Raw genomic sequence first — 27,317 nt, 5'->3', positions numbered from 1 at the left:
TCATTGAGGGTCGTGTCAGAGCTGAGCTAACCCCATTTCCCCTGTGCAGGCACTGTCAGTGTTTGGAGCCTGCTGCTGGGCCAGGAGCCCATCCATCACTTCCAGCACAACCAGCACCTCCAGGCGCTGGCGCTGGCCCCGGGCGGCGCCGCCGTGGCCACGGCCTCCGGCTTCCAGGTCAGGCTGGAGAGCCCCGACGACAGAGGATTCTGGCAAACCCCAGGGACCTTCGAAATCCAGAAACTGGTGAGTCTCCAGGCTGCTCTGCTTCCTTACAGGAGCTCCTGATCCACTCATTGTTGTTGGAAGGGTTGGGATGGTTCTTATGAAAGTCTTACAGCCTGAGCTAGATCAGCTCGAGGCTCTGACTTTGGAGCAGGTTCAGGGTGAGTCTTCCATCCCTGAAGAGCAAGGGTGAACTGCTGGCTTGAGCTAGGAGTGAAAATGAACACAAGTCCATATGGTGCAGGAGGTTGGCTGGGTATTTTAGGTTTCTTTTATTTTTTTTTTCTTTTTTTTTTGTCAACAGTAAACTAAGCTGGCTCATTTTGTAAATCAGTTTTCTCGCATAGAATTGGAGCTGAAACTCCAGGTCTCATTCCAGATCCACACTATCTGATTAATTCTGAGGCAGGATATTGCAGGCAGCCTAATAGTGTCACTTGTGAAGCTGTAACTACTCATGCAGCTTCTTTAGGTTGCACCTTCTGTCACTGAAGTTTTGAGAGTTGTAATTAAAACTCGTTTTTCTGAAGTTTTGTTTTGTCTCAGAGTATCAGCATTTGTTTGAAAGGGGAAGGAAGTGTGTAGGAATAATTGAGTCTTGCAGCCTCTCTCCTGTAGGAGGAAGCTGTGCAGTTAAAGGGTGTGAAGTGATTTAAACCACTCCTGATTAATCCCCCCTCCAAAGCTCAGTCAGTCTTACAGTTCAGTAGTAAGCTTGATGCTTGGTCTTTGTGTGGAATTAATCCATAGCTGAGATGATTCAGGACACACATGAGTAGTTTGTTCAGTTCAGCACATGCAAAAGAAGTTTTGACTGTATTTGAATAAATTAAAATAAAAAAAATAAAATAAAAAGTCTGCTCTTTTTAGGTCAACTTCCTTAATCTGGTTCCAGATGTGAGGGGGAGCCCGGTGGCAGTGGCAGCTGCAGAGGACATTGTGTATCTGCTGAAAGCTGAAGCTCCTGGCAGGATTCTGCACTCAGTCTATGGCCAGCCTGTCACCTGCCTTGATGTGGCTGCTCACGAGGCTGCCTTTGGCATCAAAACCTTTGGCTGGCTATTGAATGAGCCCAACCAGGTACTGGCATTATTTTCTGAGAAGATTTTTACACCTTTGTAATTAAGGAGAAAAGAGTTCATGCTGAGGACTTCTTTCCTTGCTCTCCAGCTTTGGAGAGTAGAGAGAAAATTCAGTGCAATAATCTGATGCTGCTTTGTGTTCTTCTTGGGCTGAAGTGAGGGATTATTGTTCAGCTGTGGAAATGAATTTGTGGAGAATTTTTAAAGTTTGACATAAGGTTTACACAGTATGTATCTATGTAAACTTTGAGATAGGAAATACTGACTTAGAAATACTGACTTAGAAATACTATGGAATAAGATAAATATTGTTGAGAGAGAAACAATGAGAAACAACTTTCAAAGGATGGTTTTATAAATAAGATTAGATACTTTGAGGAAATAGAATTATGAAAAATATATTGTAGTAAGACTTATGAAGAGTAATTTTAGAGCCCAACCAGGTACTGGCATTATTTTCTGAGAAGATTTTTATACCTTTGTAATTAAGGGAAAAAAAGAGTTTATGCTGAGGACTTCTTTCCCTGCTCTCCAGCTTTTGAGAGTAAAGAAAAGAAAATTCAGTCAATAATCTGATGCTGTTTTGTGTTTTTCTGTGGGCTGAAGTGAGGGATTATTTTTCAGCTGTGGGAAATGAATTTGTAGAGAATTTTTAAAGTTTGACACAAGGTTTACACAGTATGTATCTGTATGTAAACTTTGAGATAGGAAATACTGACTTAGAAATACTATGGGATAAGATAGATATTGTTGAGAGAGAAACAATGAGAAACAACTTTCAAAGGATGGTTTTATAAATAAGATTAGATACTTTGAGGAAATAGAATTATGAAAAATATATTGTAGTAAGACTCATGAAGAGTAATTTTAGAGCCCAACCAGGTACTGTCATTATTTTCTGAGAAGATTTTTACACCTTTGTAATTAAGGAAAAAGGAATTCATGCTGAGGACTTCTTTCTCTGCTCTCCAGCTTTTGAGAGTAGAGAGAAAACAATTCAATGCAATAATCTGATGCTGCTTTGTGTTCTTCTGTGGGCTGAAGTGAGGGATTATTGTTCAGCTGTGGAAATGAATTTGTAGAGAATTTTTAAAGTTTGACATAAGGTTTACATAGTATGTATCTGTATGTAAACTTTGAGATAGGAAATACTGACTTAGAAATACTGACTTAGAAATACTATGGAATAAGATAAATATTGTTGAGAGAGAAAGAACGAGAAACAAGTTTCAAAGGATGGTTTTATAAATAAGATTAGATACTTTGAGGAAATAGAATTATGAAAAATATATTGTAGTAAGACTTTTGAAGAGTAATTTTAGAGCCCAACCAGGTACTGGCATTATTTTCTGAGAAGATTTTTATACCTTTGTAATTAAGGGAAAAAAAGAGTTTATGCTGAGGACTTCTTTCCCTGCTCTCCAGCTTTTGAGAGTAGAGAGAAAACAATTCAGTGCAATAATCTGATGCTGCTTTGTGTTTTTCTGTGGGCTGAAGTGAGGGATTATTGTTCAGCTGTGGGAAATGAATTTGTGGAGAATTTTAAAAGTTTGACACAAGGTTTACACAGTATGTATCTGTATGTAAACTTTGAGATAGGAAATACTGACTTAGAAATACTATGGAATAAGATAAATATTGTTGAGAGAAATAGAACTAGAAACAAGTTTCAAAGGATGGTTTTATAAATAAGATTAGATACTTTGAGGAAATAGAATTATGAAAAATATATTGTAGTAAGACTTATGAAGAGTAATTTTAGAGCCCAACCAGGTACTGTCATTATTTCTGACAAGATTTTATACCTTTGTAATTAAGGGAAAAAAAGAGTTTATGCTGAGGACTTCTTTCCCTGCTCTCCAGCTTTGGAGAGTAGAGAGAAAACAATTCAATGCAATAATCTGATGCTGCTTTGTGTTCTTCTGTGGGCTGAATGAGGGATTATTGTTCAGCTGTGGGAAATGAATTTGTAGAGAATTTTTAAAGTTTGACATAAGGTTTACATAGTATGTATCTGTATGTAAACTTTGAGATAGGAAATACTGACTTAGAAATACTGACTTAGAAATACTATGGAATAAGATAAATATTGTTGAGAGAGAAATAGAACTAGAAACAAGTTTCAAAGGGTGGTTTTATAAATAAGATTAGATACTTTGAGGAAATAGAATTATGAAAAATATATTGTAGTAAGACTTATGAAGAGTAATTTTAGATTATTAGTTTAAGACATTTACAGCATAGTGTGGTAAAAATTAATAAGTCAAAAACCACTTATACTATAGTGTAATTAAGAAATAATTAGCTTCTAATTGTGGTAGTGTAAATTATAATATCTGTATTGTCTCATCCTTCACAAAAGACTAAAAATAGAATTGAAGTTTTTAAAACACCTCTCAGTTTTCCCATCTCTAGGTCAGATAAAAGCATAATCTGACATTCAGCCAGCTGGGTTCCCTGTGCACCCTCTGCTCCTCAGCAGGGCCTAGCTCAGTCTGTGCTGCATCAATGGCATCAGGGGGAACTCATCTCAAAAATCCCACCTAAAAACCCCAGGAAACAACCCCAAATCCCAAACCATCCCTCAGCCTCACTCCTCATCCTGAGCAGTGTCAGGCAAATGAGCACCCTTAGGGGGAGACTGCTTTTTGTGCTGTGCTTTTGAGTATTTGGCCAAACTGTGAGAGGATTTGGGTGTTTCCAGATGCCTTGGGAAGAGTTCCTGTCCCTTTCCTGCACCTTGCCTCCCTTTTCCAGTCCCTGTTTAATTCCATTTTTGTGGAACACTGAGGCTGTCAGCAGCGAGGGAAGGAGCAGGAGTGGAGCACCCACTGCAGACCTCTGTGGTCTGGAGTGTAAAAATGCAGGGTTTCCCTTGGCAAGGGACTGGAATGGGAGAGCTTTATTTAGGGCTTCCTCTGGAAGGGATGAACGTGTTCAGCTGCATCTCATTCCCCTTAAAACCCCCATAAATACCTGGAGGGCTGAGATGCTATGAGCTGTGCTGACTTCATTCATTCCTCTGCTGTCCTAACCCAGCTCTTTTCCCTCCAGAGGTGGCAGGGCAGGAGGTGAAATTGCCTCATTTGGGGGCATTACCCCAGTGATCACTTTTGTGCCTTGTAAAGAACAGAGAAACTCTTGGGTTTCTGTGGTTGAGATGACCCTGAGGTGTTAGAAAGTCTCTTTTTTCCCAGCCCCGTGACTGAAGAAGAAGTCGAGATTCCTTGGTTCTGCTTTTCAAGGCTGTTTATTTTCTCTTATCTGTTACATTCCTTCTCTGACCCGCTGAGATCTGTCCAGCAGGTCAGTTTGTGGCACAGTCCCTGCCCTTGGGGTGGTGTTGGCTTTTTATACTAAGAACTACCTATACTTTATTTACAATAATTTTCCAATAACTATCACCTATGTCAGACAGTCTGTCTCTACTCTAAACCAATCCAGAACTGTCACCATCACAGCAGAAGATGGAGGACAAGAAGAAGGAGAAGGACAAGACACACCCAGATTCCCCCATCTTGCTTCTTGAACCCCCATTCTAAGTCCCCAAAATTCTACATTTTCACCCTGTGATAAATTCAGTATAATTCTACTCAAGCTCTTGTGGCTTGTAAATCTTCACACAAAGTTGGTAACTGTTTCCATGGACTAAAATCAAAGGCACAGGTGTTTGTGACTCTGTGCCAAGGTCTCTGAGCCCCCTGCCAGGGCCTTGAATCACCCAGGGCAGCCAGAGCAATGTCCTGGGTTCCAAAAATGAACCCCCCCCAGCCCCGAGTGCTGCTCAGCAAAGCCAGACATAGTCACAGACATTTCATGAAAAATCATTTCCTTAGGATTTTTTCTCCTGAGAAGCTGAGAGGCCTCAGGAACAAAATGTAACCAATGGTTATCTGCTGCTGTGGGATGCAACAGGTGCATCTGGGATTGGTTGTTTCTAATTAATGGCCAATCACAGTCCAGCTGTCTCAGACTCTTGGTCAGACACAAGCTTTTGTTATCATTCCTTCTGCTTCTTTGCAAGCCTTCTGATGAAATCCTTTCTTCTGTTCTTTTAGTATAGTTTTAATATAATATATATAATAAAATAATCAATCAGCCTTCTGAAACGTGGAGTCAGATCCTCGTCTCTTCCCTCATCCCGAGACCCCTGAACACCACCCCAGGACATCTTTCCTCGTTTAGTCCTGAGCTCCCTGCTCTTGCTGGCAGATTGCATTAAACCTGGTGCATCCTAATCAGGGAGATGGGTGCAGCCAGCCAGGGGGTGTGACAAGGACACTGCCTTGGCACTGCTGCTCCAGCTGACATCACGCCGGAAATTAATTACTGCTGGCTCTTGTGCTAACGAGCGGCCCCGCGCAGACGTGAAGGGACTCTGCAGTGCCTGATTACACTGAGCCCACGGGGACAGCCTGGCTTTGGGACAGCTCCCCAGCCTGGAAATGCCATCCTGGAGGATTCCAGCCCCCCTGGCTGCTGCCTGTGTTCCTCCCCACTTCGGGGTTTTCTTTGTTTTCCTCCTGGTTGTTGTTTTCCTTCTGGCAGTCCCTGCCTAGTAACCTGCTTCCTGATCAAAACACTTAGGGAAACCGTCTTTTTCCTCCCTCTCTCTTTTTATAAAATCATTTTCTAATTTTAGCCACGTTTGACAGCAGAGCTGAGATCTGAGGCATAAATTTACTGGGAACTTTTATGTTGGAGAGGAGGAAAACATCAAATCTGTGGCCTAGACTTGGCTCCTGTCAGATGAGAGACACCCGTGCAGGAGGGAGGAGAAAACAGAAATGCTTCATCCCTGAGAAGTTCAGCTTGCACTTTAGTAGCACCAGACAACCCAAATATGATGCTGTTTCTTGAAAGTTCTTCTGCTCTAGTGCTTCTGGAACTCTTTTTTGAAGTTAGGCAATGAAAGATTTTGTTGTTTCAGCTCTGTTAACTCAACATGAAATCCCTTCAAGTCCCAAATTCTGGTATCTGTGTTCCCATCTAGGCTTGTCTAGAGATAATTAAATAGCCCAGATAATGACCCATGGGGGAAATCCTTATTCCCAGGGCATCCAGGGGACATTCCTTGAGGGATGATGTCAGGCCAGTGACACATCCCCTGTGTCAGGCAGCTGGGAGCCCCCTGGTCACAGAGCTGCTGCAGCACCACAAGGCTGGGCATTCACCTGTGGGGATTTTGGGTTTAAACACCATGGGGGAGATTAAATCCACAGATTGGCTCTGGTCCTCTTCATGTCAGGATCTAAACCTCAAAAGGAGGCAGCAGGATAAATGTTAGGCTTGAGTTCATCTGGTTTCTGATGCAGTCTGGAGCTTTTCTCATAGCTGGTGTCTTTATAACCTTCCCTGAATCTGCTGTCAGGTAAGTCTGGTCTCCTGCTACAGCTCAGGTGAGCTTTGTGGATTATTTCTATGAAATTTAGAGGTGTTTGTTCTCCTGAGATGAGGGGAAATATCCTAAAACACAACGTTCTCCTGTATTTCAAATTCAGTTCAAAATTTTTAACATTTTCAGCAGTTCTTGTGGATATGAGACAATGAACAAAGGAGGATTTGGGGGTTTTTCTACCAAAGAAGCTTCACACAACATGCATGAGGATTTTTGTTACAAGTATTGTCAGGCACATATCAGGTGAGGATTTTTGTTGCAGATATTGTCAGGCACAGTTCAGGTGAGGATTTTTATTACAGATATTGTCAGGCACAGTTCAGGTGAGGATTTTTATTACAAATATTGTCAGGCACAGTTCAGGTGTGGTTTTGGTTGCTTGTGCACAAACGTGAACCTGATTCCAGGGATGGGGATGGGGAGGAGAGGAGGGAAGGGATGATTTTACAGCTTCCAGCTCAGGCAGAAGCTGGATGTGCTGAGATCAGCTCTCTGGGGTGCTGCTTGTTCATGCTGCTGCTTTTGCAGCTCTCTGGAGCTGCTGATTGGCTTGAGGAAAGGTGTTCAACCTCACCTGGCTCCTCTCAGCAGCCATTGAAACACTGCCTGGGTTTGCTCCTGGATTTCGTGTTTCCATGGAATTCTTCAGCTGCTTGGAAATGTGAGTGTGTCCAGTAGAATTAACCAGTGATAGTGAGTGAAAACAAATTTGAAATTATAGAATCCTTGAGTGGTTTGGGTTGGAAGGGACATTAAAGCCCATCCAGTGCCACCCCTGCCATGGCAGGGACACCTCCCACTGTCCCAGGCTGCTCCAAGCCCCAGTGTCCAACCTGGTCTTGGACACTGTCAAAGCTGCTCTGGACAGCAGTAAATACTCCTTGAAATTGAGTTTCATACTTTACAGTCATTTTTAGATTGTATATTTAGTTCATGACTGCTTTATGCGAGCTTTTACACCTTACTTACACCTTATTTTAACTAAAGTCCTCCTAACTGAGAAGCTGCATTGTCTTTTCTGGTGTTGAATGTCTGCAGTTCTCATGGAGTTCCAAAGACTTCAATTTTTTTAAACTTAGTTTTTTTTGTTTAAAAAATGTGGGGTTTTTCACTTCTGGTGGCCTCTGTGACCCTTGTAAAGAGCCCAGTTTTCAACAAATTCATCTTTATGAACTCTTGTTTTCATATCAGTAGAAGGGCAGGGCTTGCTGGTGTTTGAACAGATGGAACTTGACCAAATGTCTGTCTTTGAGGAGCTGCAGGGCTGCAGGGTGTTAGCAGATCTTTGGAGGTGTTGAAAGGTGTTTTAAATACCTTTTTATTTATAAGCTCTTTGGTACCATGTAAGAGAGACAGAACTCTCTGAGGAACTGAACTATTGCAAGGAAAAGACACCAGCAGAGAGTCCAGAGCTTTTCCTTGTCTAAATTTTGATCATGAGTGTTTGATGAGTCCAGAACTTTTCCTTGTCTAATTTTGCATGATTTCTTGATCAAACACTCTAAGTGACCAGGAATAATAGTAGTAGTAGTAGTAGTAGTAGTAATAATAATAGTAATAATAATAATAATGATAATAATAATTTGCAAGTTGAAATAAATAAAATACTAAATAAATAATAACTAATAAATAAATCAACCCTTTTCTGTTGGCTGATACTGGCTGACATTAAGGACATTCTGCTTTTTCCCCCTGTGTGTGCTGCAGTGTGAGTGCCTCAAAAATGGCACAGTGGCTGAGGTGGGTGTCTCAGGTGTGGAAAATACAGCTGCTAGGATGTGCCATGAATATTCCAGGTGATGAAACCAAGGGATTGAATTCAGTTTTTAAGGTTCACCTTGCCTCAGAAGGTTTCCCTCAGGTCAGGGAGCGCCTGTCCCTGGGCTAGAGGGATTTTTGAGCGTGTGGGTGGTTCAGTGGGTAAACACAACATCCTCCCCACGGGCCCTGGAGCTCTTGGCTCCACCAGGCACGAGTCAAAGGAGCCTGGTGACCCCACTGCAGTCCTAGCAGACATCTGCCCACATCCCAGCCCATCCCAGGCTGGCAGAGCCCCGGGGGCTGGCAGTGCCCAGGGCTGCAGGTGCGTTGGCAGCGCCCAGCGCGGAGCTTGGCTCCCCTGCTTGCCACCAGCCTGCAGCCTCGCTCTGCAACTCCAGGCACGGGGAAACTTCAAAGGGAAAAGCAAACTGCACTTGTCTTTAGCTCCGTGTGTGACTCGTGCAGCAGGTGTTGGATGGGGAGGAGCAGGGAGCTGCTGGATTTTCCTGCTGGATTTGCTGGGAGCTGTGCTGCTGCTTTTGGGTTTTCAGGCATCGCCCGGCGCATGCGTCTGCCAGCAAAAGTCACCTTTAGGATGGCATGAAAGTCAATTTTCCACATGCTCAGAGAAGCACTTGTGTTCCCAGCTCCCCACAATGACTTCTATCTGGCAAGAACTTGAAAAATAGTCTCTCTGGCTGATTGTCAAAAATTACATCATATTGGAGTAAACTGCTTTTAAATCAAACATCCATTATTCATGGATATTAACTGCTTTTTTATTTATTTATTTTTTTTAACTGGCTGTTTTGTGTTTGATTTACTCTTTTTCTTCTTCTCTGATTGTCTGTCTGTCTCCTTCAGCTGCTCCTTTTAAATCTTAGCTCATCTTGAAATTTATGGAGCCAGAACACTTATCTGTGTGCACAAGTATCAGCGTGCTGACCTTGCATTTGTTAACAGTCAGATTGTTTTTGTTGTTGTTGCAGTGTTATGTGCCATATTTACAGTAGGCAATCCAATACATTTGCACAGGGAAACTGTGCCCCTGGGGCTTGTAAACTTTAAAAATATTCTTGTTTTCCACATCACTTCAGATATAAAACCCAAACTTGCAGCAGTGTGTACCATATGTTGTGTTTAATTTGATGAGTTCCCCCACAAATGCATATTCCTGCTTTTGTAGGTACCCTCTGGATTGGATGGGTTTGACCTGAGCAAAAACCAGATCCTTTTTTTGTTTGTGGTGGACTTGGAATTTCACAGCCCCTTTTTCATTGGCAATATTTTTGTGTATTCAGGCAATGTTTTTTCCAATTGGCAGAGGGCTGGACAGAAGCAAAGGGGAGAAATATAATCTGAAAATAAATGTAAATTCTGTCCTCAGGCTTGCTGCTTGATCCTCTGCCACTCTGAGCAACTCAGGGTGGTTTTATTTTACTTGAAATGACAGAAACCTCAATCCTGGATGGTTCTTTCTGAAAAAGAGCTTCTGTAATGGATCCTGTGTGTTGTTCAGCGAGGAGAAGGATGTAGGGTTTGAGTGTGGTTTCACAACGTGCTTTTTGCTGATATTTACGATCCTCCCTCCAATACTGCATCTAAATAAGAACCAAAATTCAGAGAATAAGAATAATAAGAACCAACACACAGAGGGATTCACCCAGTTCTGAGACACAGCTCAGCCTCCAGCTGCCCCACGCTGTTCCTGTGGGCAGGAGGTGGGAAAGGAAAAGGGAAAGAAGGGAAAGGGAAAGGGAGGCAGGAATGGGGAGGGAGAGGGAAAGGGAAAGGGAAAGGGAAAGGGAAATCAGCTCATCCCAGAGCAGGCATGTGCTGGCTGCCATCCAGGACAGTGGGATGGACACCCCAGCTCTTGTTGAAAGTACCACAGGCTCTTTGATAACAAGTGCTCAGGGATTTGTTGTTTTAATGTTCTGTCCAAAAAAGACATCTCCAACAGCACAGCATCCCAAAACACCTGCTGGGGTTTTGGCCACGCATGGAAGAGTTCCATCAGCAGCATTTCCTACAGTTCCTTGGTTTTTCTTGGAAGTGTCTCAAGCAGAGTGCATCGACCACGCTTGACCTCACTTAGCAGCGAGATGTAACAAAGCTCACAGCTCAGCTCTTCTGGCTCCAGAGCCTTTAATTCTTTGGGAATTCATTTCAGGCATCTTTCATGAGTTCTTGGACAGCATTTAAAGTGAGCTCCCTGCCCCAGCACTCTGCAGTCCTGTGCAGAACAGTAACTTTGCCTTTTTTCCCGTGCCTGGGCTGGGTTCCTGGTGTGTCCCTCCCAGAGGAGCAGCCACAGGCTGAGCTGTGCCCAAGTCACCCAGCAAAGAGGGGAATTAGTCTAATGCACTGCCTTAACAAAGGGGAGACTATGAGCATGAATTATTAATACCCCCAGTCTGTGGCAGTGGGCTGAAATGAAGTCCCATTTGCTCAGCCTTATTAAAAGAGAGAGAGAGAGAGGGAGGGATGGTAAAGGTCGTTAAGGGACTTGTAACAGGGAAGGGATCGCCTCGGAGATGGATAATGTGTTTGCTAATCTCTGTGGTCTTTAACTAAACAGAATGCTGGAGGTGCTCTGGCTATTCCTGGCTTGTTGAATTATTAAGCATTCAGGGAGATTGCCTGGCTCTTGGCCAACAACTTGGACTTTTCATTTGGCCAATGTTAATAGGTGACACTTTTTATTTGGGGCGTTGGATCCCGGTGCTGCCTGCACGGGGTCTTTAATGCTTTTCCTCCCTGAGGTCCCAGAGGGGCCAGGGCTGCTCATTAGTGTGTTATCCCAGGGTTCTTCATTTCACACCCAAATGCTCTTGGTTCACTTCCCTCACTTCGGTACCTATTAGGTCACTGGGCTTGGGTGTCCATTATAGGATTATAAATACCTTTAAAAGGGTAATCCCTTTGCAGTGTGCATTATAGGATTATAAACCTCCCAGAGATCTTATGCTTTATCTGCCCTTTAACACACAGGCCCTTATTTCAAGTCCCTATTGACCAGGTATTTCCATTCTCTCTCCTTGGCCTTTGTAAGGAAAATCCTTCTTGCCTTGGGATATTACAGGAGAGCTCATCAGAGGTGTTCCAGCAACTTCAGAATTGTCATCAGTGTGCTCTTAAATCCCTGTCTCCAGGAAATTATTATTCAGACTTAAGCATTCTGAGTGCTTTTAGCTTCTTTACTTATCAATTGGTCAGGATAAGGGTTTGAAATTCATTTGCAGGTCATGGAACTGCTCAAGACAGGTTGAATTTCGAGATAGGCAAAACCTGGATACTGAAAATCACAGAGACTCTTCCAGTGATGGGACTAATTGGTTAGAAAGACATTTGTGCATGATAAAATTTAAAATAAATTTAAATCAGTAACCAGATTGCTGGTTAAAATAAACAATCTTTAAAAGAATAGAGATAGGCATGAGAAGGAGTTGAAGGGGGTAGCAGAAGATGATACAAGCTTTTCTTCCATTTTTGTGGGTGTGAACCCTTTTTTTTTAATAGATCCTTAGATGCAACCCCTTTAAATTGCAGGCCACCCTCAAGTTATGTGAGGAGAAATAAATTTTTTTCCCAGCTGCTTTTACCTGTGAGCTTTGCCATGGGCCTGCAGGCAGAGCAAATGCAACATGGAAAACATTCCATGGGAATCTTTCGGTGCAGTTTTTCATTCCAGCCTTTCATGGCCATGGCTGGATGTTCAAATATGTATCCTATGTTTATAGCAGAGATGGGAGCTCTGGTCATTTAGATAAATTAATAGTTTATGGATGTTCACTGCAAGTATCAGCCCCAGGGGACTTTTAAGAAAGCAGCTTTTGGCCCTCTCCCCTCTGGAGTTTTAACATCCAGCTGGGAAGGGCCCAACTGGGAGCTGGAATGCATTGCTCCTGACCCTGTCAGTTCTTTCTTCAGCTGAATTCAGCACTTTATTGCCTTTGTCTTTTGTTCCAAACTTTTCAAGGAGAAGTTTGAGTTGCCAGGCACAGATATTAATTTCCTTAGCACTGAGAACCCTTCGAGGTGCCTTTGCCAGAACATCATTATCTGTGGGTTTGGTTACTGAGCTGTTGGGAGCTGGGCTGAAGTGAGAACAGGCTGTAAACTGGTTTTTACCTCAAACACTAACATTGCCATGCAGTTTGTAGCAGCTTTTTCCTTGGGGTGGAAGTTTAAATTAATTTTTATTTAAATTTAACTTTTATGTCCTAGGTTTTCTAACAAAGGTCATCCTTGCTTTGGTTTTTTGGGTCTTAAGGATGAAAAATGCCATGTTTTTTGAGACAGCTTCACAAAGAACTAATTGGGAGATTATAAATCTTATGAACTCCTAAGGAAGTTGGATGTGTTGATCCTAATAGGGAGCTGAATTTGCCTGGGAGAAGGGCAGGTGGAGGAAACCTCCAAATTCTCTGTCTCTCTTTGCCCTGTTCCTTGAGATCTTCAGAGCTTCACTTTGGTTGCCCAGAGGCCTCCATCACAGAATGCTCCTCTCCTTCTCTCTTAATTCACCTTTCAGATCTCTGAAATGGCACAGATAGGAAATAAAAGGCCAGGCAGCATCAGCGCTGCTGTTCTGGCAAATGTTGAAATAATCCATCCAGATAGTGCAATATTTATTGAGCTGCACGTGGCTATAATCAGCAAATTAGAAGTAAATAATATTGATGTGACGATGACATGGCCATGTTGATGTTGCCATGGAAGCTGTGGGGTTTTTCTGGTGTTTCAAATACCATTAACTCTTCTCATGGTCACAAGGTCTCTTTTCATTTCAACAAGCAATACCATGAAATTGAATCATGTTTATGAAGTTATATAAGGCCAGGTGCAGCACTGAGCTCCACTGGGCTTTGACCAGTGCGTTTTTCTGTTTCTAAAAATATTTGTTCTCCTAAATTGAAAGGCCCAAGCAGACAGATCAGATGTGGCCCCACAGGAAGGACAGCAAACGTGATTAAACTGATGGAGGAGAGGAGTGGGAACGGGCAGGGAACAACTCGTGCTTCTCATCCAGGCTCTGCTTGAATCATCTCAGATGCTGCCTAAAATCAGAGTTGTTTTTCTGCCTTTCCCATCTGAGCTGCCACTTCAGATGTGACATTTCTGTGTGTGTGGGTGTGTGAGGGCACCCAGGCTCTCAGTGTGTGCTCAGCTCTGCCCTGCAGTTCCTGCTGCACTTGACCAGATCTGCCTCTCACTGTCCATCTGTCCAGACCTCCTCAGGGCTGCTGCTGTTTGCTTTTGCTGCTCTCTCAAGCACTAAAATTGATGAGAAAACCCTTTTTTTTCCTGTAACCCCAAAGATGTCACCTGTGGTTTCCCTGAGAGCTGTGCCTGGCCCTTCTGGGGGTGCATCCCTGCTTGTGGCTGGATCCCACTGGGAAACCTGAATTCCTGATTTCTGAGGGTGTCTGTGGTGGTGTTCACAGGGGTCCCAGCATGAGGGAAGAGATGAGGATCTGACTCCATGTTTCAGAAGCCTTGATTTATTATTTCGTGATATATATTATATTAAAACTATACTAAAGGAATAGAAGAAAGGATTTCATCAGTAGGTTAGCTAAGAATAGAAAAAGAAGGAATGAATAATAATGGCTTGTGAGTAACCAGTGAGTCTGAAACCACTGGTCTGTGATTGGCCATTAATTAGAAACAACCACATGAGACCAATCCCAGATGCACCTGTTGCATTCACAGTAGCAGATAACCATTGTTTACATTTTGTTCCTGAGGCCTCTCAGCTTCTCAGGAGAAAAAATCCTGAGGAAAGAATTTTTCAGAAAATATCGTGGCTACAGGTGTCATTGCCTTTCTTCACAGGGGTAGATCTCTTGGTGCTGTTTTACACATCAAGGAACAAGTCCTGCAGAACCCCTCAGGTGGTCACAGCTCTGCTTTGTGGGGCAGCAAAACCTTGTCGTGGTGCTCCTGCTGAATTATGTGGTGTTTTATTCCCTCTCTGCCAGATCCTCCTTTACAACCTGGAAACAAACCAGTGTGTGACCAAGGTGGGCAACTCCATGGGTGCCTTCTCGTGTGTCAACCTCCACAGCAGCCCCCCCAACATGCTGGTGGCAGGCAACAAGGACAGAAGGTGAGTGATCCCCACCTCCAGCTCCCTGTCCTGCATCTGGCCCTGCTGGAATCGCTCTCTCCTCTCGTGTTTCCATCAAGTTGAGGAGCAAACTATTAGGTAATAGTTGGATGTGGCTGTCAGTGTGCTTTGTCTGGGAAGCTCCATGGGAAGAGGAGCTTTCTGAGCCATTTGGTGGAGGCAGTTGGTGCACAGCCCAGCGAGACCACTTGGAATCTCTTCCACTTCCCCACCGCCACCCGCAAAATGAGTTTGGCATTTAAAAGCTCACTTTCTGATATTAAAAAAATAACCTAAGGGATGAATCATGGAGGATGAGATGGGCCCTGCTGCCAAATGATGTCAAAAGTGTATTTGGGAACACTGTGATGTCCCTCAGGTGACAGAGAAAAAAAGAGACTTTCATATGAACAGATTCCAGCTTCTATTTAGCTGATTAGCAGCTTTCTCTTTAACTCCTTGGCTTGGGGAGTAGGATTTTCCCAGCTCAGTGTCTGCTGCCAGGACTGGCCGCTCTGGGAACAGGCAGTGCAAAAGGATTAAAGTGCTTAAAAAGACCCTTTGAGTCCAATTTTTAGATTTCCTTTTTTTGGCCAGTCGTTTGTGGGGTCTGATCCAGTGCACCAAAGGAGATGTGGGATGGCCAGGAGCCAGTCTCTAATGGCTCCTGCTTCCTTCCCTCCTCCTTTCCACACTGGGCACCAGGCTGCAGGTGGTGCTCTGCTCTGGTGCTGGGATCAGATTGGAAGGCGGGCACTTCCCTCTGCCAAATCCCAGACCTCTGTCCCGCCAGTGCAGCAGCTTGCAAAAATGATTATTTTGTCAAACAGCTTTTTTTTTTTTTGTTCCTTCCTGGAGAATAGGGAGTGTGAGCAAGCCTCACACTTTCTCAGCAAGGAGCATAAAGGAAATAGCTGAAGTTTGACAAGTGGAATTGAATCCCTGGGAGGTTTTTTCCCCTCTAAAAGCAGATAATTGATTTTCCAAAGCACCCCAGTAAAGTTACCTCCAGTTTTGATCTCCTGCACAATGACAGGAGAGGAGCTGGAGTTGCTATCCCTCCCCTTTATATCAGAGTGAGTGTTTTGTGCCCTTCCCCTCCAGAAAGCTTTAGGGGTTCTCAGCTTTAGCACTGGCTGAGTTCAGGGGGTTGGATGTCACTAGAACAGCAAGGAGTTAGTGATGCACTGTGATTGTGTTCACAGGGGTCTCAGGTTGAGGGAAGAGATGAGGATCTGACTCCATGTTTCAGAAGGCTTGATTTATTATTTTATGATATATATTATATTAAAACTATACTAAAAGAATAGAAGAAAGGATTTCATCAGAAGGCTGGCTAAGAATAGAAAAAGAAGGAATGAATAACAAAGGCTTGTGGCTCAGACAGAGAGTCCGAGCCAGCTCACTCTCACTATTAATTAGAAACAACCAACATGGGCCAATCAAAAATCTACCTGTTGCATTCCACAGCAGATAATCAATGTTTACATTTTATTCCTGAGGCCTCTCAGCTTCTCAGGAAGAAAAATCTAAAGAAAAGATTTTTCATAAAAGATTTTTCACGGCTGGGAAGATAAGTTTGGCATCCAGGGGGCAGGAGCAGAGCATCTCAGAGGGCACATCCTCCTGTGGTGCTGCAGGAAGGTGCTGGGCATCCACAGGTGGAATGAGGCTGGAATCTGCATGGGCACATTATGGAGTGGGTTTCTGGAACGGGGACTGTTGGAGTATTGGGGGGTAGGATGGTCAGGATGGACAGAGAGCAGAGATGTCTGCAGCCAGGTCAGGAACTTGGGGTTCATTGCAAAGGGCCTGGGTGCAGGGCCCTGCTGGGAGCTGCCAAACACAGCTGGGGCAGGGCTGAGAGAAGAGAGGGGGAGAGAGGGTGAGAGAGTAAAAGGGTAAGAGAGTGAGGTTCCTGTTCCAATACAATAAATCTTCTTTGTTGAATATTCTGATTCTCACTAACCAATCTAGTACAAGATACAAATCCTATAGCATTTACATACAGCCTATAAGAATCATTACATTACCATACTGTGTTACATTTTAAACCCTAAAAACTCCTCTTTGGGCCCTTCTGCCAAGCTGCAGGGTCTGCTCTGACCCTTGGAGCTGTCTGCAAGCAGAGGGTGTTGTTCCATCAAAAGGGGATCACCTTCAGCTGGCCATGCCATTGTTTTGCCATTGTTCAGTAACTGAGGTATCTCAAAGCTTGCTTTCATTTCAATCTCACTTATAGTTTCTATATTCTCAAAATCTTTTGCCAGACAATCACATTTATAAGGCTTTCCTGTTTCATCTTCCCCAACAAGGGTCCTTGCCATGGGAGCTCAGGCTGCTGCTGGCCTGAGGGAGCACTTACTGCTTGAATTAAATACAGCCATTTCCCAATTTCACCTGAATTTGCCTTTCTTTTATCAAAACCATGATTTTGAAAAGTAATGCTCACAAAATGGTTTTGGTAGGACGTGTAAAATCTGTCTTTCCATCTGAAATTCCTGCTGATTGATTTGATTCCTGAGCTGTGCTTTGCTCTGGCAAGAGGCCTCCTCTCCTAGCAGGGAGTGTGTGCTGATCCTGCTCTGCCTTGCTGGGAGCTTGGGAAAGCAAACATATGGCAAACCCAGAAAGGTGTGGATCCAAACGTGTCCCAGGCTCTCCTGAAGGCCAGGAGCTCACTCCCAGGGCAGTGTGGCAGGAGGGGCCAGGCCTGGCCTCCAGAACAGCTCCCTGGAGCTGGGATGAGTCTGGAGCGCTCCCACTGAGCCCAGCTGTCCGTGCTGGGCCAGCTCTGTGCTGCAGCATCACACGAGATTGGCAAAACATGGTTCCTCTTCTTCCTTAAGGCCCATCTGAGCAGCCAGGTGTGCCTCTGCTTCTCCCAGGGGTGGGCCAGCATGGGAGAGGCATTTTCACCTGCCTAAAGCTGGGTGCTCCCTCATGGGATAGCAGGGCTCGCTCAGATCCCAGCTTCCAGCTGTGCTTTCCAAACAGGAGCAGCTTTGCCTGCTGGGAGAACACACACAGGAGAATGAGCCCTTCCAAACACCCAATCCTGTCCCAGGCTGGAGCCAGAGCTCCTCTCTGCTGGAGCTGGGCACTGAGGAGTCCTTGCCCCTCGTGCTGTGGGCTGGGCTGTTGCACACAGAGCGTGTTCTCCTCCCTGTCAGATGGATGCTGCTCTGCTGGAGCCCTGGCCTGCTCTGCTGCCTTGTCTCTGAGTCCCTGCAATGTGTTGTTTGTAAAATCAGATGATGCAATCTCTGCTGGAGAAGGGGAGAGGAAGGACTTGCAGCACCATTAGGATCCTAGCAGGGGTATGGAATGAGGTACAGTTAATGTGTTGGAACAAGTGTGTTTTGGCTTTTTCTGGGATTAATGTGTACCTGATGGGTTTGTTCCTGATGGCCATCAGCTGGGAGGAACTTGCTCTGGCTTCTTCTCAAACCTGAGATCAGTCTTTCCCCTTTCCTTCTGTTTTCACTTGCTGCATTTTTTTTGTTTATTCATGTACTTTGCTTTATCTCTTAATCTTGATAAATAAGGATCAAACCCCACACTCCTTTGTGATATGAACCGGGTTTAAAACTTAACACCATCAGCTCTGACTGGTATTGTGGCCTTGTGGCAATCCTAAGGTCTTTGTCTGTAGTTCTGCTTCTGGATGAGTCTTCAATTTATTTCTCTTCAAAATGCTTTGTCTGGGTGGTCAGTAATGTCCAAAAATCAGATGTACCTAAAAACAAGCCACATAGTTGCATTTTTGAAGTAAAGCAGATCCTGGTTGCTGGGTGCTTGCTTTGAATATTGGTGATTAAGTCAAGGGTATGAACCTGTAATTCCCTGTCTTTTTTGAATTGCCACACATGAAATCTCCTCTGAAATCTTTGCAGTAATAATCCTTTCCTTGATCCTGGTAATATCATCACCCCTGGTCCATAGTGGATGTGGGCATGTAGCAGGGCAGGGATGGGTTAGCAGCGGTGTGTGCACTCGTGTTGTTTCATGTCCTATAACAACAGATGAATCTTGAAATCGAATCAAAAGTAGTCTATTGTATTTTTGGGGGAAAAATGGTATTTGAAGAAGGGTGCACACAGTCCATGTTCAGCAGTGGTGAGAACCATTGTCTTCTTGGTGCACTGCTTGCACCTGCAACATCCATCCTGCTTTGGTCAGCTTGCCTCCCCCCCACACCTTCCCTGGGTTGGGGGTTTCAGTCCCAGTCCTTGGAAAGAGTGGGGGGCCCTTTTCACATTGGGGTTTCATGTCTCAGTCCTTGAGGGAGAGGCTTCTTCCATCTCAGTCTGTCTGTCACAGTGGTTGTAAAACAGGTGAGGGTCTTCTGTGGGGACCACCAAAAACCTCAGGAGAAGTCCAGCTAGGCTGAGAGGGGAGGAAAAATTCCAGGGCTATTGTTGCAAAAAGGGCAAAGTGCCTCTCTTTTCCTTTCACTGGGCCCAGTTTGGCATACAGCAAACACACCTGTGAACATCAGCTTAGCAATGCCAGCAGCTGTGCTCTGGCCTCGGGGTCCTTGGCAAGCGACTTTCTCCAACAGGGCCAGAATTTCAGACAAGGATCCTTTTCGTCAGTGGTCCCCAGTCTCTGTCCCTTTAATGACAATCGTGAGGCAGATGAGGGAAACTTCGGACAGAGACTTACAGCCACCCAGCCAGTTGTGGATTAATTAGATGGAGAGTTCTGGATTAATTAGCTGAAGAGCTATGTGTCTCTGGGAGCCTCTCAGGAGCCCCGGCCAGCCCTGGGTCAGCAGGCAGCAGGGGACACTCTCTCATGCCCAGAGGGTACTAAGGGCCAACTCTTAGCAGGGGTTAATCCAAGGTTTTATTCCAGGAGTCCCCAAGGAGCCCCCACACCTCAGGGAGCTCCTGCTGAGAGCCCTGGGAAAGGGGCCAAGGTTACATTGAAAGGGAGGTGGAAATTTAAAATAGATAACATTTACTGACCAATGAGTGACTCTGAGGGATGGGTACTGGGGAATTGCCTTGGTTTGGACAGACTGGAGTCTGCTGAGGAAGGCAGGAACCTCCCCTGAAATGGAGAATGTAAACCCTCCCCACCCCTCCCAATTGCTATAAATTTTAAATTAAGGGGCTCTCAGGCAAAAATATGGGAGCAGGAAATAACAGTTCTTTAATAGGGAAGGAAAAAAATCAAAGGATAAAATAAACAATGCAGTACACCAGAACAACAGTGACAGAGTCAGAACCCAACCTGACACCCTGTGGGTCAGGGTGTTGGTGGCAGTGCCATTGGAATTGTGGCTCAGCCCTCCTGCAGTGTCAGGGGTGGTTCTGCTGGAGCAGGGATCCTGTAGAGAAGGATGGATTCTTCCTCTGAAGATCCAGTGGAAGGAGAGGCAGCTGCTGCTCCTCTGGGGAATCCAGTGCAGAAGCCGTGCTGGTGTCTCAAACCTCTGGATTATATCTGGGTAGGAATGCTTGGCTCCTCCCTCTGGGCTCACATCTCCCAATGGGATGCTGTAGTTCTTATCAGTCATGCAGGGACATTCAATAGCTGTTATCAGCAATATCCCCTCCCAGGGAGGTGTGAATGTGGTCACTCAAAGAGAGAGATAAGGCAAACTGCCCACTTGACAAAGGTAATCTGCCATACAGATGGGAATGGAAAACATCTTGTATTGCAATCTGGAAACAGAAATGGACATTTAGGACAGAGTGTGGGGTAACACTTGTGGGGCTGATCACTCAACGTCCTGGACAGAAAGTTCTGGCTGGAGGGGATGGGATGATGAATGACTGACAGAGAGCCAGGGTGGGGATTTGGGAATGATCCCAGCAAAGGAGAGAGATTGCACAGGTAGAGTGACGGGGGTACAAACCATTTGGGAAAAACACAAAACAAAACTGTTACAAAGTATAAAAGCACACCACACCAGTTGTGGGTTAATTAGTGAATATTTGTGTGTCTGTGCCTCCCTGTGGCTGTTCCCCAGGGTGAGGGTGTTTGACCTGCGGCGTGGCGAGGCCGTGTGCTGCGTGCAGGGGCACCAGCTGGGCGTGTGCTCCGTGCAGATGGACGAGTGGAAGGTGGTCAGTGGAGGAGAGGAGGGGCTGCTCTGCGTCTGGGACCAGCGCATGGCCACCAAGCTCTGGGAGATGCACGCCAGGTAAGCCAGGGCTGAGAGGGGGATGTGGCACTGGGAGAGTTTTGGGGGAGTTCTGGGTGATTTGGGGATGGGTTGTCTCCTCCCTGTGTGTTTCTGAGCGGTTCTTTAGCTGTTGGTGCCTTGTGAAGGCTGGCCTAGAACAGAGACTAGACAGAGTTAAAGAATAAAGTAGGGATTTTAAAAGGATCTCCTCAATAGATCTACCTTGGGCAGCACAAGAGCCCAGCCAGGGCTACACCCAGGATGAACCCAAAATGGTCACAAAATCCTTGACCACTCACGGGATCTCTCACTTTGATCTGTTCTGCTCCATTTGCATATTGGATTTAATTGTCCAATTACAACTCCAGCCCATCCCGTCCTTCTTGTTTTTCTCTCTCCAGCCCACGTTTTTTGTGCTCTTGGGCCTGAGATTTGGATCATGTGTCCTTGGTGCCCAGCTAGAGCAGGAATTGTTTTGTTTCCCTGCTCTGTGCAGAGAGCTCACCATCCTCGCTTATGAAACTCAGACCCACACACTAAAGCAGCACAGAATCTGAAAAACAGAAGAGCTCAAACCTGAGGCATCGCTGTCATGGCATTTTTACTCATTAGCTGAGCGTTCCAGTTGGTGTTGGGGAGCAGGGAAGTTTTTTCCTCTGGATTTTCCATGGAGTTCTTCCCCATCCCCAAGCCCTGTTTAGTTGTGGAACCTTGGGTTTGAGATGCTGGACTGGCTGTTTGGAGAGGAACTGGTTCTGGCTGTCCCCATCCAGAGCATCCATCACAATCCCTGTGCCTCTGTTCACCTCACCCACACATTCCCTTAATGGTGAGGATCAAAGCATTTAAACTCATTTAAATATTGAAATACCAGTTTGTTCTGAGCACAAGGAGCACAGTACTGAAAGTACAAGCAGAGATCAGCATCCTGGAGCTGACACTTTGTACAGCTAAGTGAAATTTCCTGATCAAAGCACAATTCCCAGGCTTTGTCTGGATAAAGACTCGAGGGTTTAGCCCCTTGTAAGTCTGAGTGATACCCATAAAATGAACAGATAAATCCTGATTTCGTTTTTCCTAAATTAGTTTTAATGCATCTTCCCCAAAGAGGAGCTAGATGAGGTATTTACAGGCAGGGAAGTTCAAGCTGGAGTTGTCATTGATTAATAGCAGGTATCACTTTGTGTGCTGACCCTGGGGATGATAAAGCCTGTTGTGATGTGGCTGATGCATTAAGGACAATATTCCATTGATTGTCTCCTTGGCATGTTCATTAGTGCTGCCCCAGGAGCAGGGCAGGCAGGGCAGGGCTGAGCTCAGGGATGTGCTCCAAGTGAAACCATTAGATTAAACAGGTAAAAACAGTGTTTAATCTATAGAGCAATCAGAAGGCATCACTTCAATCAAAAGGCTTTCCTAGATGAGGTGTGTGCTGTTCTCCCTGCCTGTGGCCCCCTGCCAGCAATGGAGCACAGGAGCAGGAGCTGAGGGAGGTGACAGGAGACACATTTGGGGTGTGGAGATGAGCCGTGCTCAGCTGGGGAGAGCAGTGACTCCTGCTTGAACACACAGTGCTGCTGCTGGGTTTGGGCTCAGTTATTCCCCAGTGGGAGGGAAAGGAGTGAGGACCTGACTGGAGTGTCCAAGGGAGGGACATGGGGATGGGGAAGGGTCTGGAGGAGCAGCTGAGGGCACTGGGATTGCTCAGCTGGAGGAGAGGAGCCTGAGCTCAGAGCTCAGCAGGGCTGCAGCTGCTGAGGGCAGCTCTAATCTCTGCTCTGGGACAGGGACAGGGACAGCTCCATCTCTGCTCTGGGACAGGGACAGGGACAGCTCCATCTCTGCTCTGGGACAGGGACAGCACCCAGGGCACGGCTGGAGCTGGGCCGGGGCAGCTCAGGCTGAGCTCAGGGCAAGGTTCTTCCCCCAGAGGGTGCTGGCACTGCCCAGGCTGCCCAGGGAATGGGCACGGCCCCGAGGCTGCCAGAGCTCCAGGAGCCTTTGGGCAGCACTGCCAGGGATGGACAGGGTGGGGTTGTTGGGGGTCTGGGCAGGGACAGGAGCTGGATCAGTGATCCCTGGGGGTCCCTCCCCACTCCATGGCGCTCAGCTTGTGCATTTCTAAACCAGCTCGGTGCAGGGTGTGTGGGGTGGCCTTCCCCTTTTTTTGGGAAGCATCCTGCCCTTCCTGGGGCTGCTGCAGATGTTAGGGCAGCCAGCCCAGCCCAGCCTGCATCCATCCATCCATCCATCCATCCATCCATCCATCCATCCATCCATCCATCCATCCATCCATCCATCCATCCATCCATCCATCCATCCATCCATCCATCCATCCATCCATCCATCCATCCATCCATCCATCCATCCATCCATCCATCCATCCATCCATCCATCCCTGGCTCTGCTCTCCTTTCCAGCAGCATTCCCGGCCTCCCCGTGCGTTCTGGGAAGAGCCCACTAGATGGGGATAGAAGATGCGGGATGGAGGAGCCGGCAGGGCGGCTTCCCCGCCTCTCTCTGGCTGCTGGTTTCAGTCACTCCGGGTTTATTCCCAAGCCGGTCCCAGCCCAGCTCTGGGATTTTGGGAGCCCAGCGCCGGTGGCCGCTCACGCCGGGCTCTGGGTTGTGTTGCAGACACCCAGTGCGCCGCGTGTGGTTCGACTCCCACATCCTGATCACCGCCAACATCCCCGAGGAGAAGAACCCCCGAGGCTCCAGCATCACCGAGGACGACCCCAGCTTGCACCGAAAGTGAGAAACCAGCCCTCAGCAACGTGCTTTGTTCTTAAATAGCACCCTGAGCACCTGAGTCATCACCCAAAGAGGGTATAAAAACTAAAATTAAAAAAGCAGCAAAAAACTAAAATTAAAAAAAGTTTAAGGGTAAGGTTTATAAAACAAGCAATGAATTGGCTCTTGATTTGCTTGAGCACAAAAAAAAAGCTTTTTTTTTCTCAGCAGGGGAACATAAAGTCCACTGAAGCCAGGCAGGGAATGCAGCCCTCTCCATACTCAAAATATTAGTAATGCTGTCTCCTCCTAAAGGAAAACTACTGGCATTTAAGCTGCAGGTTTTGGTATTTGCATCTCAAATGGCTGTTAGTGCTAATTGAACTATCAAATACCAATGTATTTATCTTCCCCCGTGCTGGAGGGCCCGGAGATGTTTCAGCAGATGACAGTCACGTCTCTGCAGGGCTGGGGGATGATTCACCAGCCCTGGGAGGAGGCTGGGGGAGCTTTCCCTGCTCAAAGGGCTCAGCACAGGGGATGGGGGTTTATCCAGCTCTTCCCATTCCCATGGTTTTTATGGTGATTCCTCTGTTTGCTGTCCTGTGATGGTGTTCACAGGGGTTCTTGAATTCTGGAAGAGATGAGGATCTGACTCCATGTTTCAGAAGGCTGATTTATTATTTTATGATATACATTACATTAAAACTATACTAAAAGAATAGAAGAAAGGATTTCATCAGAAGGCTGGCTAAGAATAGAATAGCAAAGAATGATAACAAAGGTTTGTGGCTGGGACAGAGAGAGTCTGAGCCAGCTGACTGTGATTGGCCATTAATTACAAACAAGCACATGAGACCAATCCCAGATGCACCTGTTGCATTCCACAGCAGCAGATAACCATTGTTTACATTTTGTTCCTGAGGCCTCTCAGCTGGAAAAATCCTAAGGAAAGGATTTTTCATAAAAGTTGTCTGCGACCCTTTCCCACTGAGGTGATTTGCTGTGTCCTGGCTGTTTTGCACGCAGGTACCGAGGGGTGATTTATTCCTACGATTTCTCCGTGGACCAGCTGGCCGTGGACAGCGTCCTCCCCATCTGCCGCTCCTCCTACGACGAGGTGTCAGGTTACAGCTACAACATCGGCCTGGCAGTGCCCTACGACAGCATCTAGGGCCAGGGCACGGCAAAGCCCCTGTGGGACACGCACCCGAGAGCTGGGGTGGGCTGCAGAAAGCCCTGGGGTGTGAACCCCAACAGGGCAGGGCTGCCCCTGCAGTGTGTCACTCTGGACATGTCCAGAACTCCAGCCTGGGGGAGTGGAGAGGCTGAGAAAGGAAAGGGAGCGCTGCAGGGTGAGCAAAAATATTCCTGCTGCTTGTGGGAAAGATGCTGCAGGGCCCATCCTGCTCGGGAAGCCAGAGCGGGACTCTGAAGGGGTGGGAGGTCTCTGAGTGAGGAGTTCTTGCCTACCCCAAGAGGGAAAAAAAATCACCAAGGATTGGAAAAAAGCATGTGCTGAGGCACATGTTTGAAATGTCTGTCCTGGTATTGAGCTGCTGGTTCTTGTTTTCCTTGGAGAGCATTGAGATGTGCCTGGGAACAGCAGGCACAAAAGGTTACAGAGGCTGGGAGAGGGCTTGGGATGGAGAGAGGGAGGGGAAGGTTCCCTAGGCCAGGCTGGATGCTTGGGAACTCAGCAGGGTGCACACACACACATCAAAGTTATTTTAGAACAATTTATTTTTTTAATTCTTTAAAATCCTGGATCAGCTGTTTTCTAATTGTGTACATCTGTCAGTGGAAATTTGTTCCTGAGCCTTTTAGGGCGAGCTGAGCCCTGCTCACTGGGACACAGGGCTGGCTCAGCTTCTCAGGGGTGTTCCTGGCTGGATCATGTCCTTGCACTGCACCTGGAGGGTTTGCAGTGCTGTCCCTGCTTCCAAGCTGGGAATTGGTCATGGAGCAGAGGGGATGAGGTGGCCCCAGTGCCCTCCTGGGTGCTGAGCCCCAGAGCTGAGGGGCAGGAGGTGCTGCTCAGGTGGAAATGAGGAGTGAGGCTTTACCTTGAGCCCAGGTGGCACTGACAGACAGGTAAACCCAATGACAGACAGGTAAAACCAGTTTGGGGAACAAAGGCTCCAGCCTTGCATGGATCTTTTTGCTGATTTGAAATGATTTTATTGTGATTTGCCCTTGTAAACTGACTGGTGCAAACCAAAGCTGTGTCAGTTCTGTTTAAATTGAGATTAAGTTTTAACTTACAACACCTTTTATCCTGGGTTAATGGAATCAGTGTGAGCTGAGGGAGGGGTGCAGGAGTGTGCCCAGACCTGCAGGAGAGGGGCTGGGCTGGCCCTGCAGACAGATGGGTTTCACTGCTTTCCTTCTTTGCCTTGGGGTGCTCTCCCATTACCCCTAGGCCAAAATATCACAGTTTAGGTATTTAAGTTACCTTTTTCCGTGTGATAGATACACAAAAAGTGCAAGGGGCAAAACCATTCTGTCTGACCAATAAATTTAATCTTTCATAAAGCTTTGGTCTTTTATTTTTTATTTCTTTACCCTTCTGGGAATCCAGCTCCCTCCCTCCATTCCTGGAAGAGCAGAAGTGTCATGGATGCAGAGTTTGGACAAGAGTTCAGCTGAAACCTGGCAAATAAATCATGGTTTCTGTAGCACGGGTGACTTTGGGGGTTGCTCCGATGTTCTCATTGTTCTCCCTTCCCCTTATCTCTGCTCATTATCTGGGAACAGCTTTGTTCTCCCGACTCTGGCTGCTGCAAGGAGCCGATAAGTTTGTGCAGTGCCCTTTTCCTTTTCCCAGGGTCTCCTTCTCCTCCTGCCCGTGTCAGGCTGTGCCGTGCCAGGCTGTGCTGTGCCAGGCTGTCCCGGTTTGGGCACTGCAGCCCCTGTTCCCTTTCTGGGCAGCTCCAGTGTCCCTCTGTCCCCGCAGCCCCATGGGGGTGCTCCTTTGGGGTTGTCCTTGTTAATTAATGCAGTTAATTGAGGAAGGTTGTCCCTCAGCAAAGGGGGGGTTGTGTGTGTGTTTGACTCACTCTGCTCATGTGGATGTCTGGGGCCGTTGGAGGGTGTGAAAAACGCCAATCAGTTGTTTCTAAAATTGTAAAAGTTCAATAGTAATAAAATGGTTATAAAAGCAGTGATACAATTAGAGTAATAACAATTTGGACAATTTGAATGAGGACAATATGAGACAACAAATACAAAGAGTTACAGACGTCCGGGTACCTTTTCTGGGCAAAATAAGCCCAAAAAAGGACCCACCTTAACAGAGGATTAACCCTTAAAAGCAACAGCCTGTTGCACATTCATACACATCATACATGATGCATAAATTCCATTCAAACACAGGATTCTGTCTGGGCAGTGTCAACTTCTTCGAATCCTAACAGCGCCTTCAAGGCAGGAAGAAGTTCGTTTCTTCTGATAAGAGAGCAGTAAATTCTCTTTCTCTGAAAGATGCAGGTGTCCTGGGGCTGCTATCTCAGCGAGAGTCCTTTCTTTAAAAAAAGTATCCCATATAGCATCGTTTCTATATTTATAACCTAAAACTATATTTACCACACTACTTAAGAGAATTAATACAGCATTACTTTCTAACACAACACATATAATAGTGAAAGAAAGTTGTGCTGTGTTAATTTTCTTAAGTAGTGTGTTAAATATAGTTTTAGGTTGTAACATAATGTTAAAATAGAAACTGTATATGTGAGATATTCTTTTGAAGAGAGGACTTGCACTGAGATAGCAGCCACAGGACACCAAAATCTTTCAGAGAAAAAGAATTTATTGCTCCATTATCAGAAGAAATGAACTTCTTCTCACCTTACTCAGCCCTGA

General features: G+C 45.9%; 1 protein-coding gene across 1 annotated transcript in view; it reads left to right on the top strand.

Annotated features, from left to right (window-relative positions):
• The window catches only part of FBXW8 (F-box and WD repeat domain containing 8), a 60,799-nt gene extending 34,811 nt beyond the window's left edge, over positions 1-25,988 (top strand). Inside the window, exons 6-11 of the mRNA XM_063173468.1 lie at positions 50-246; positions 1,096-1,305; positions 14,454-14,581; positions 20,565-20,738; positions 23,358-23,474; positions 24,483-25,988. Of these exons, the coding sequence (XP_063029538.1) occupies positions 50-246; positions 1,096-1,305; positions 14,454-14,581; positions 20,565-20,738; positions 23,358-23,474; positions 24,483-24,627 (971 nt within the window). The 3' untranslated portion in view covers positions 24,628-25,988. The remainder of the gene's footprint in view (positions 1-49; positions 247-1,095; positions 1,306-14,453; positions 14,582-20,564; positions 20,739-23,357; positions 23,475-24,482) is intronic.
• Positions 25,989-27,317: the final 1,329 nt, after the last annotated feature.

Source organism: Melospiza melodia, chromosome 20 (assembly GCF_035770615.1).
Source record: "Melospiza melodia melodia isolate bMelMel2 chromosome 20, bMelMel2.pri, whole genome shotgun sequence".
NCBI lineage: Eukaryota > Metazoa > Chordata > Aves > Passeriformes > Passerellidae > Melospiza > Melospiza melodia.
This window is presented reverse-complemented; position numbering and strand designations above follow the sequence as displayed.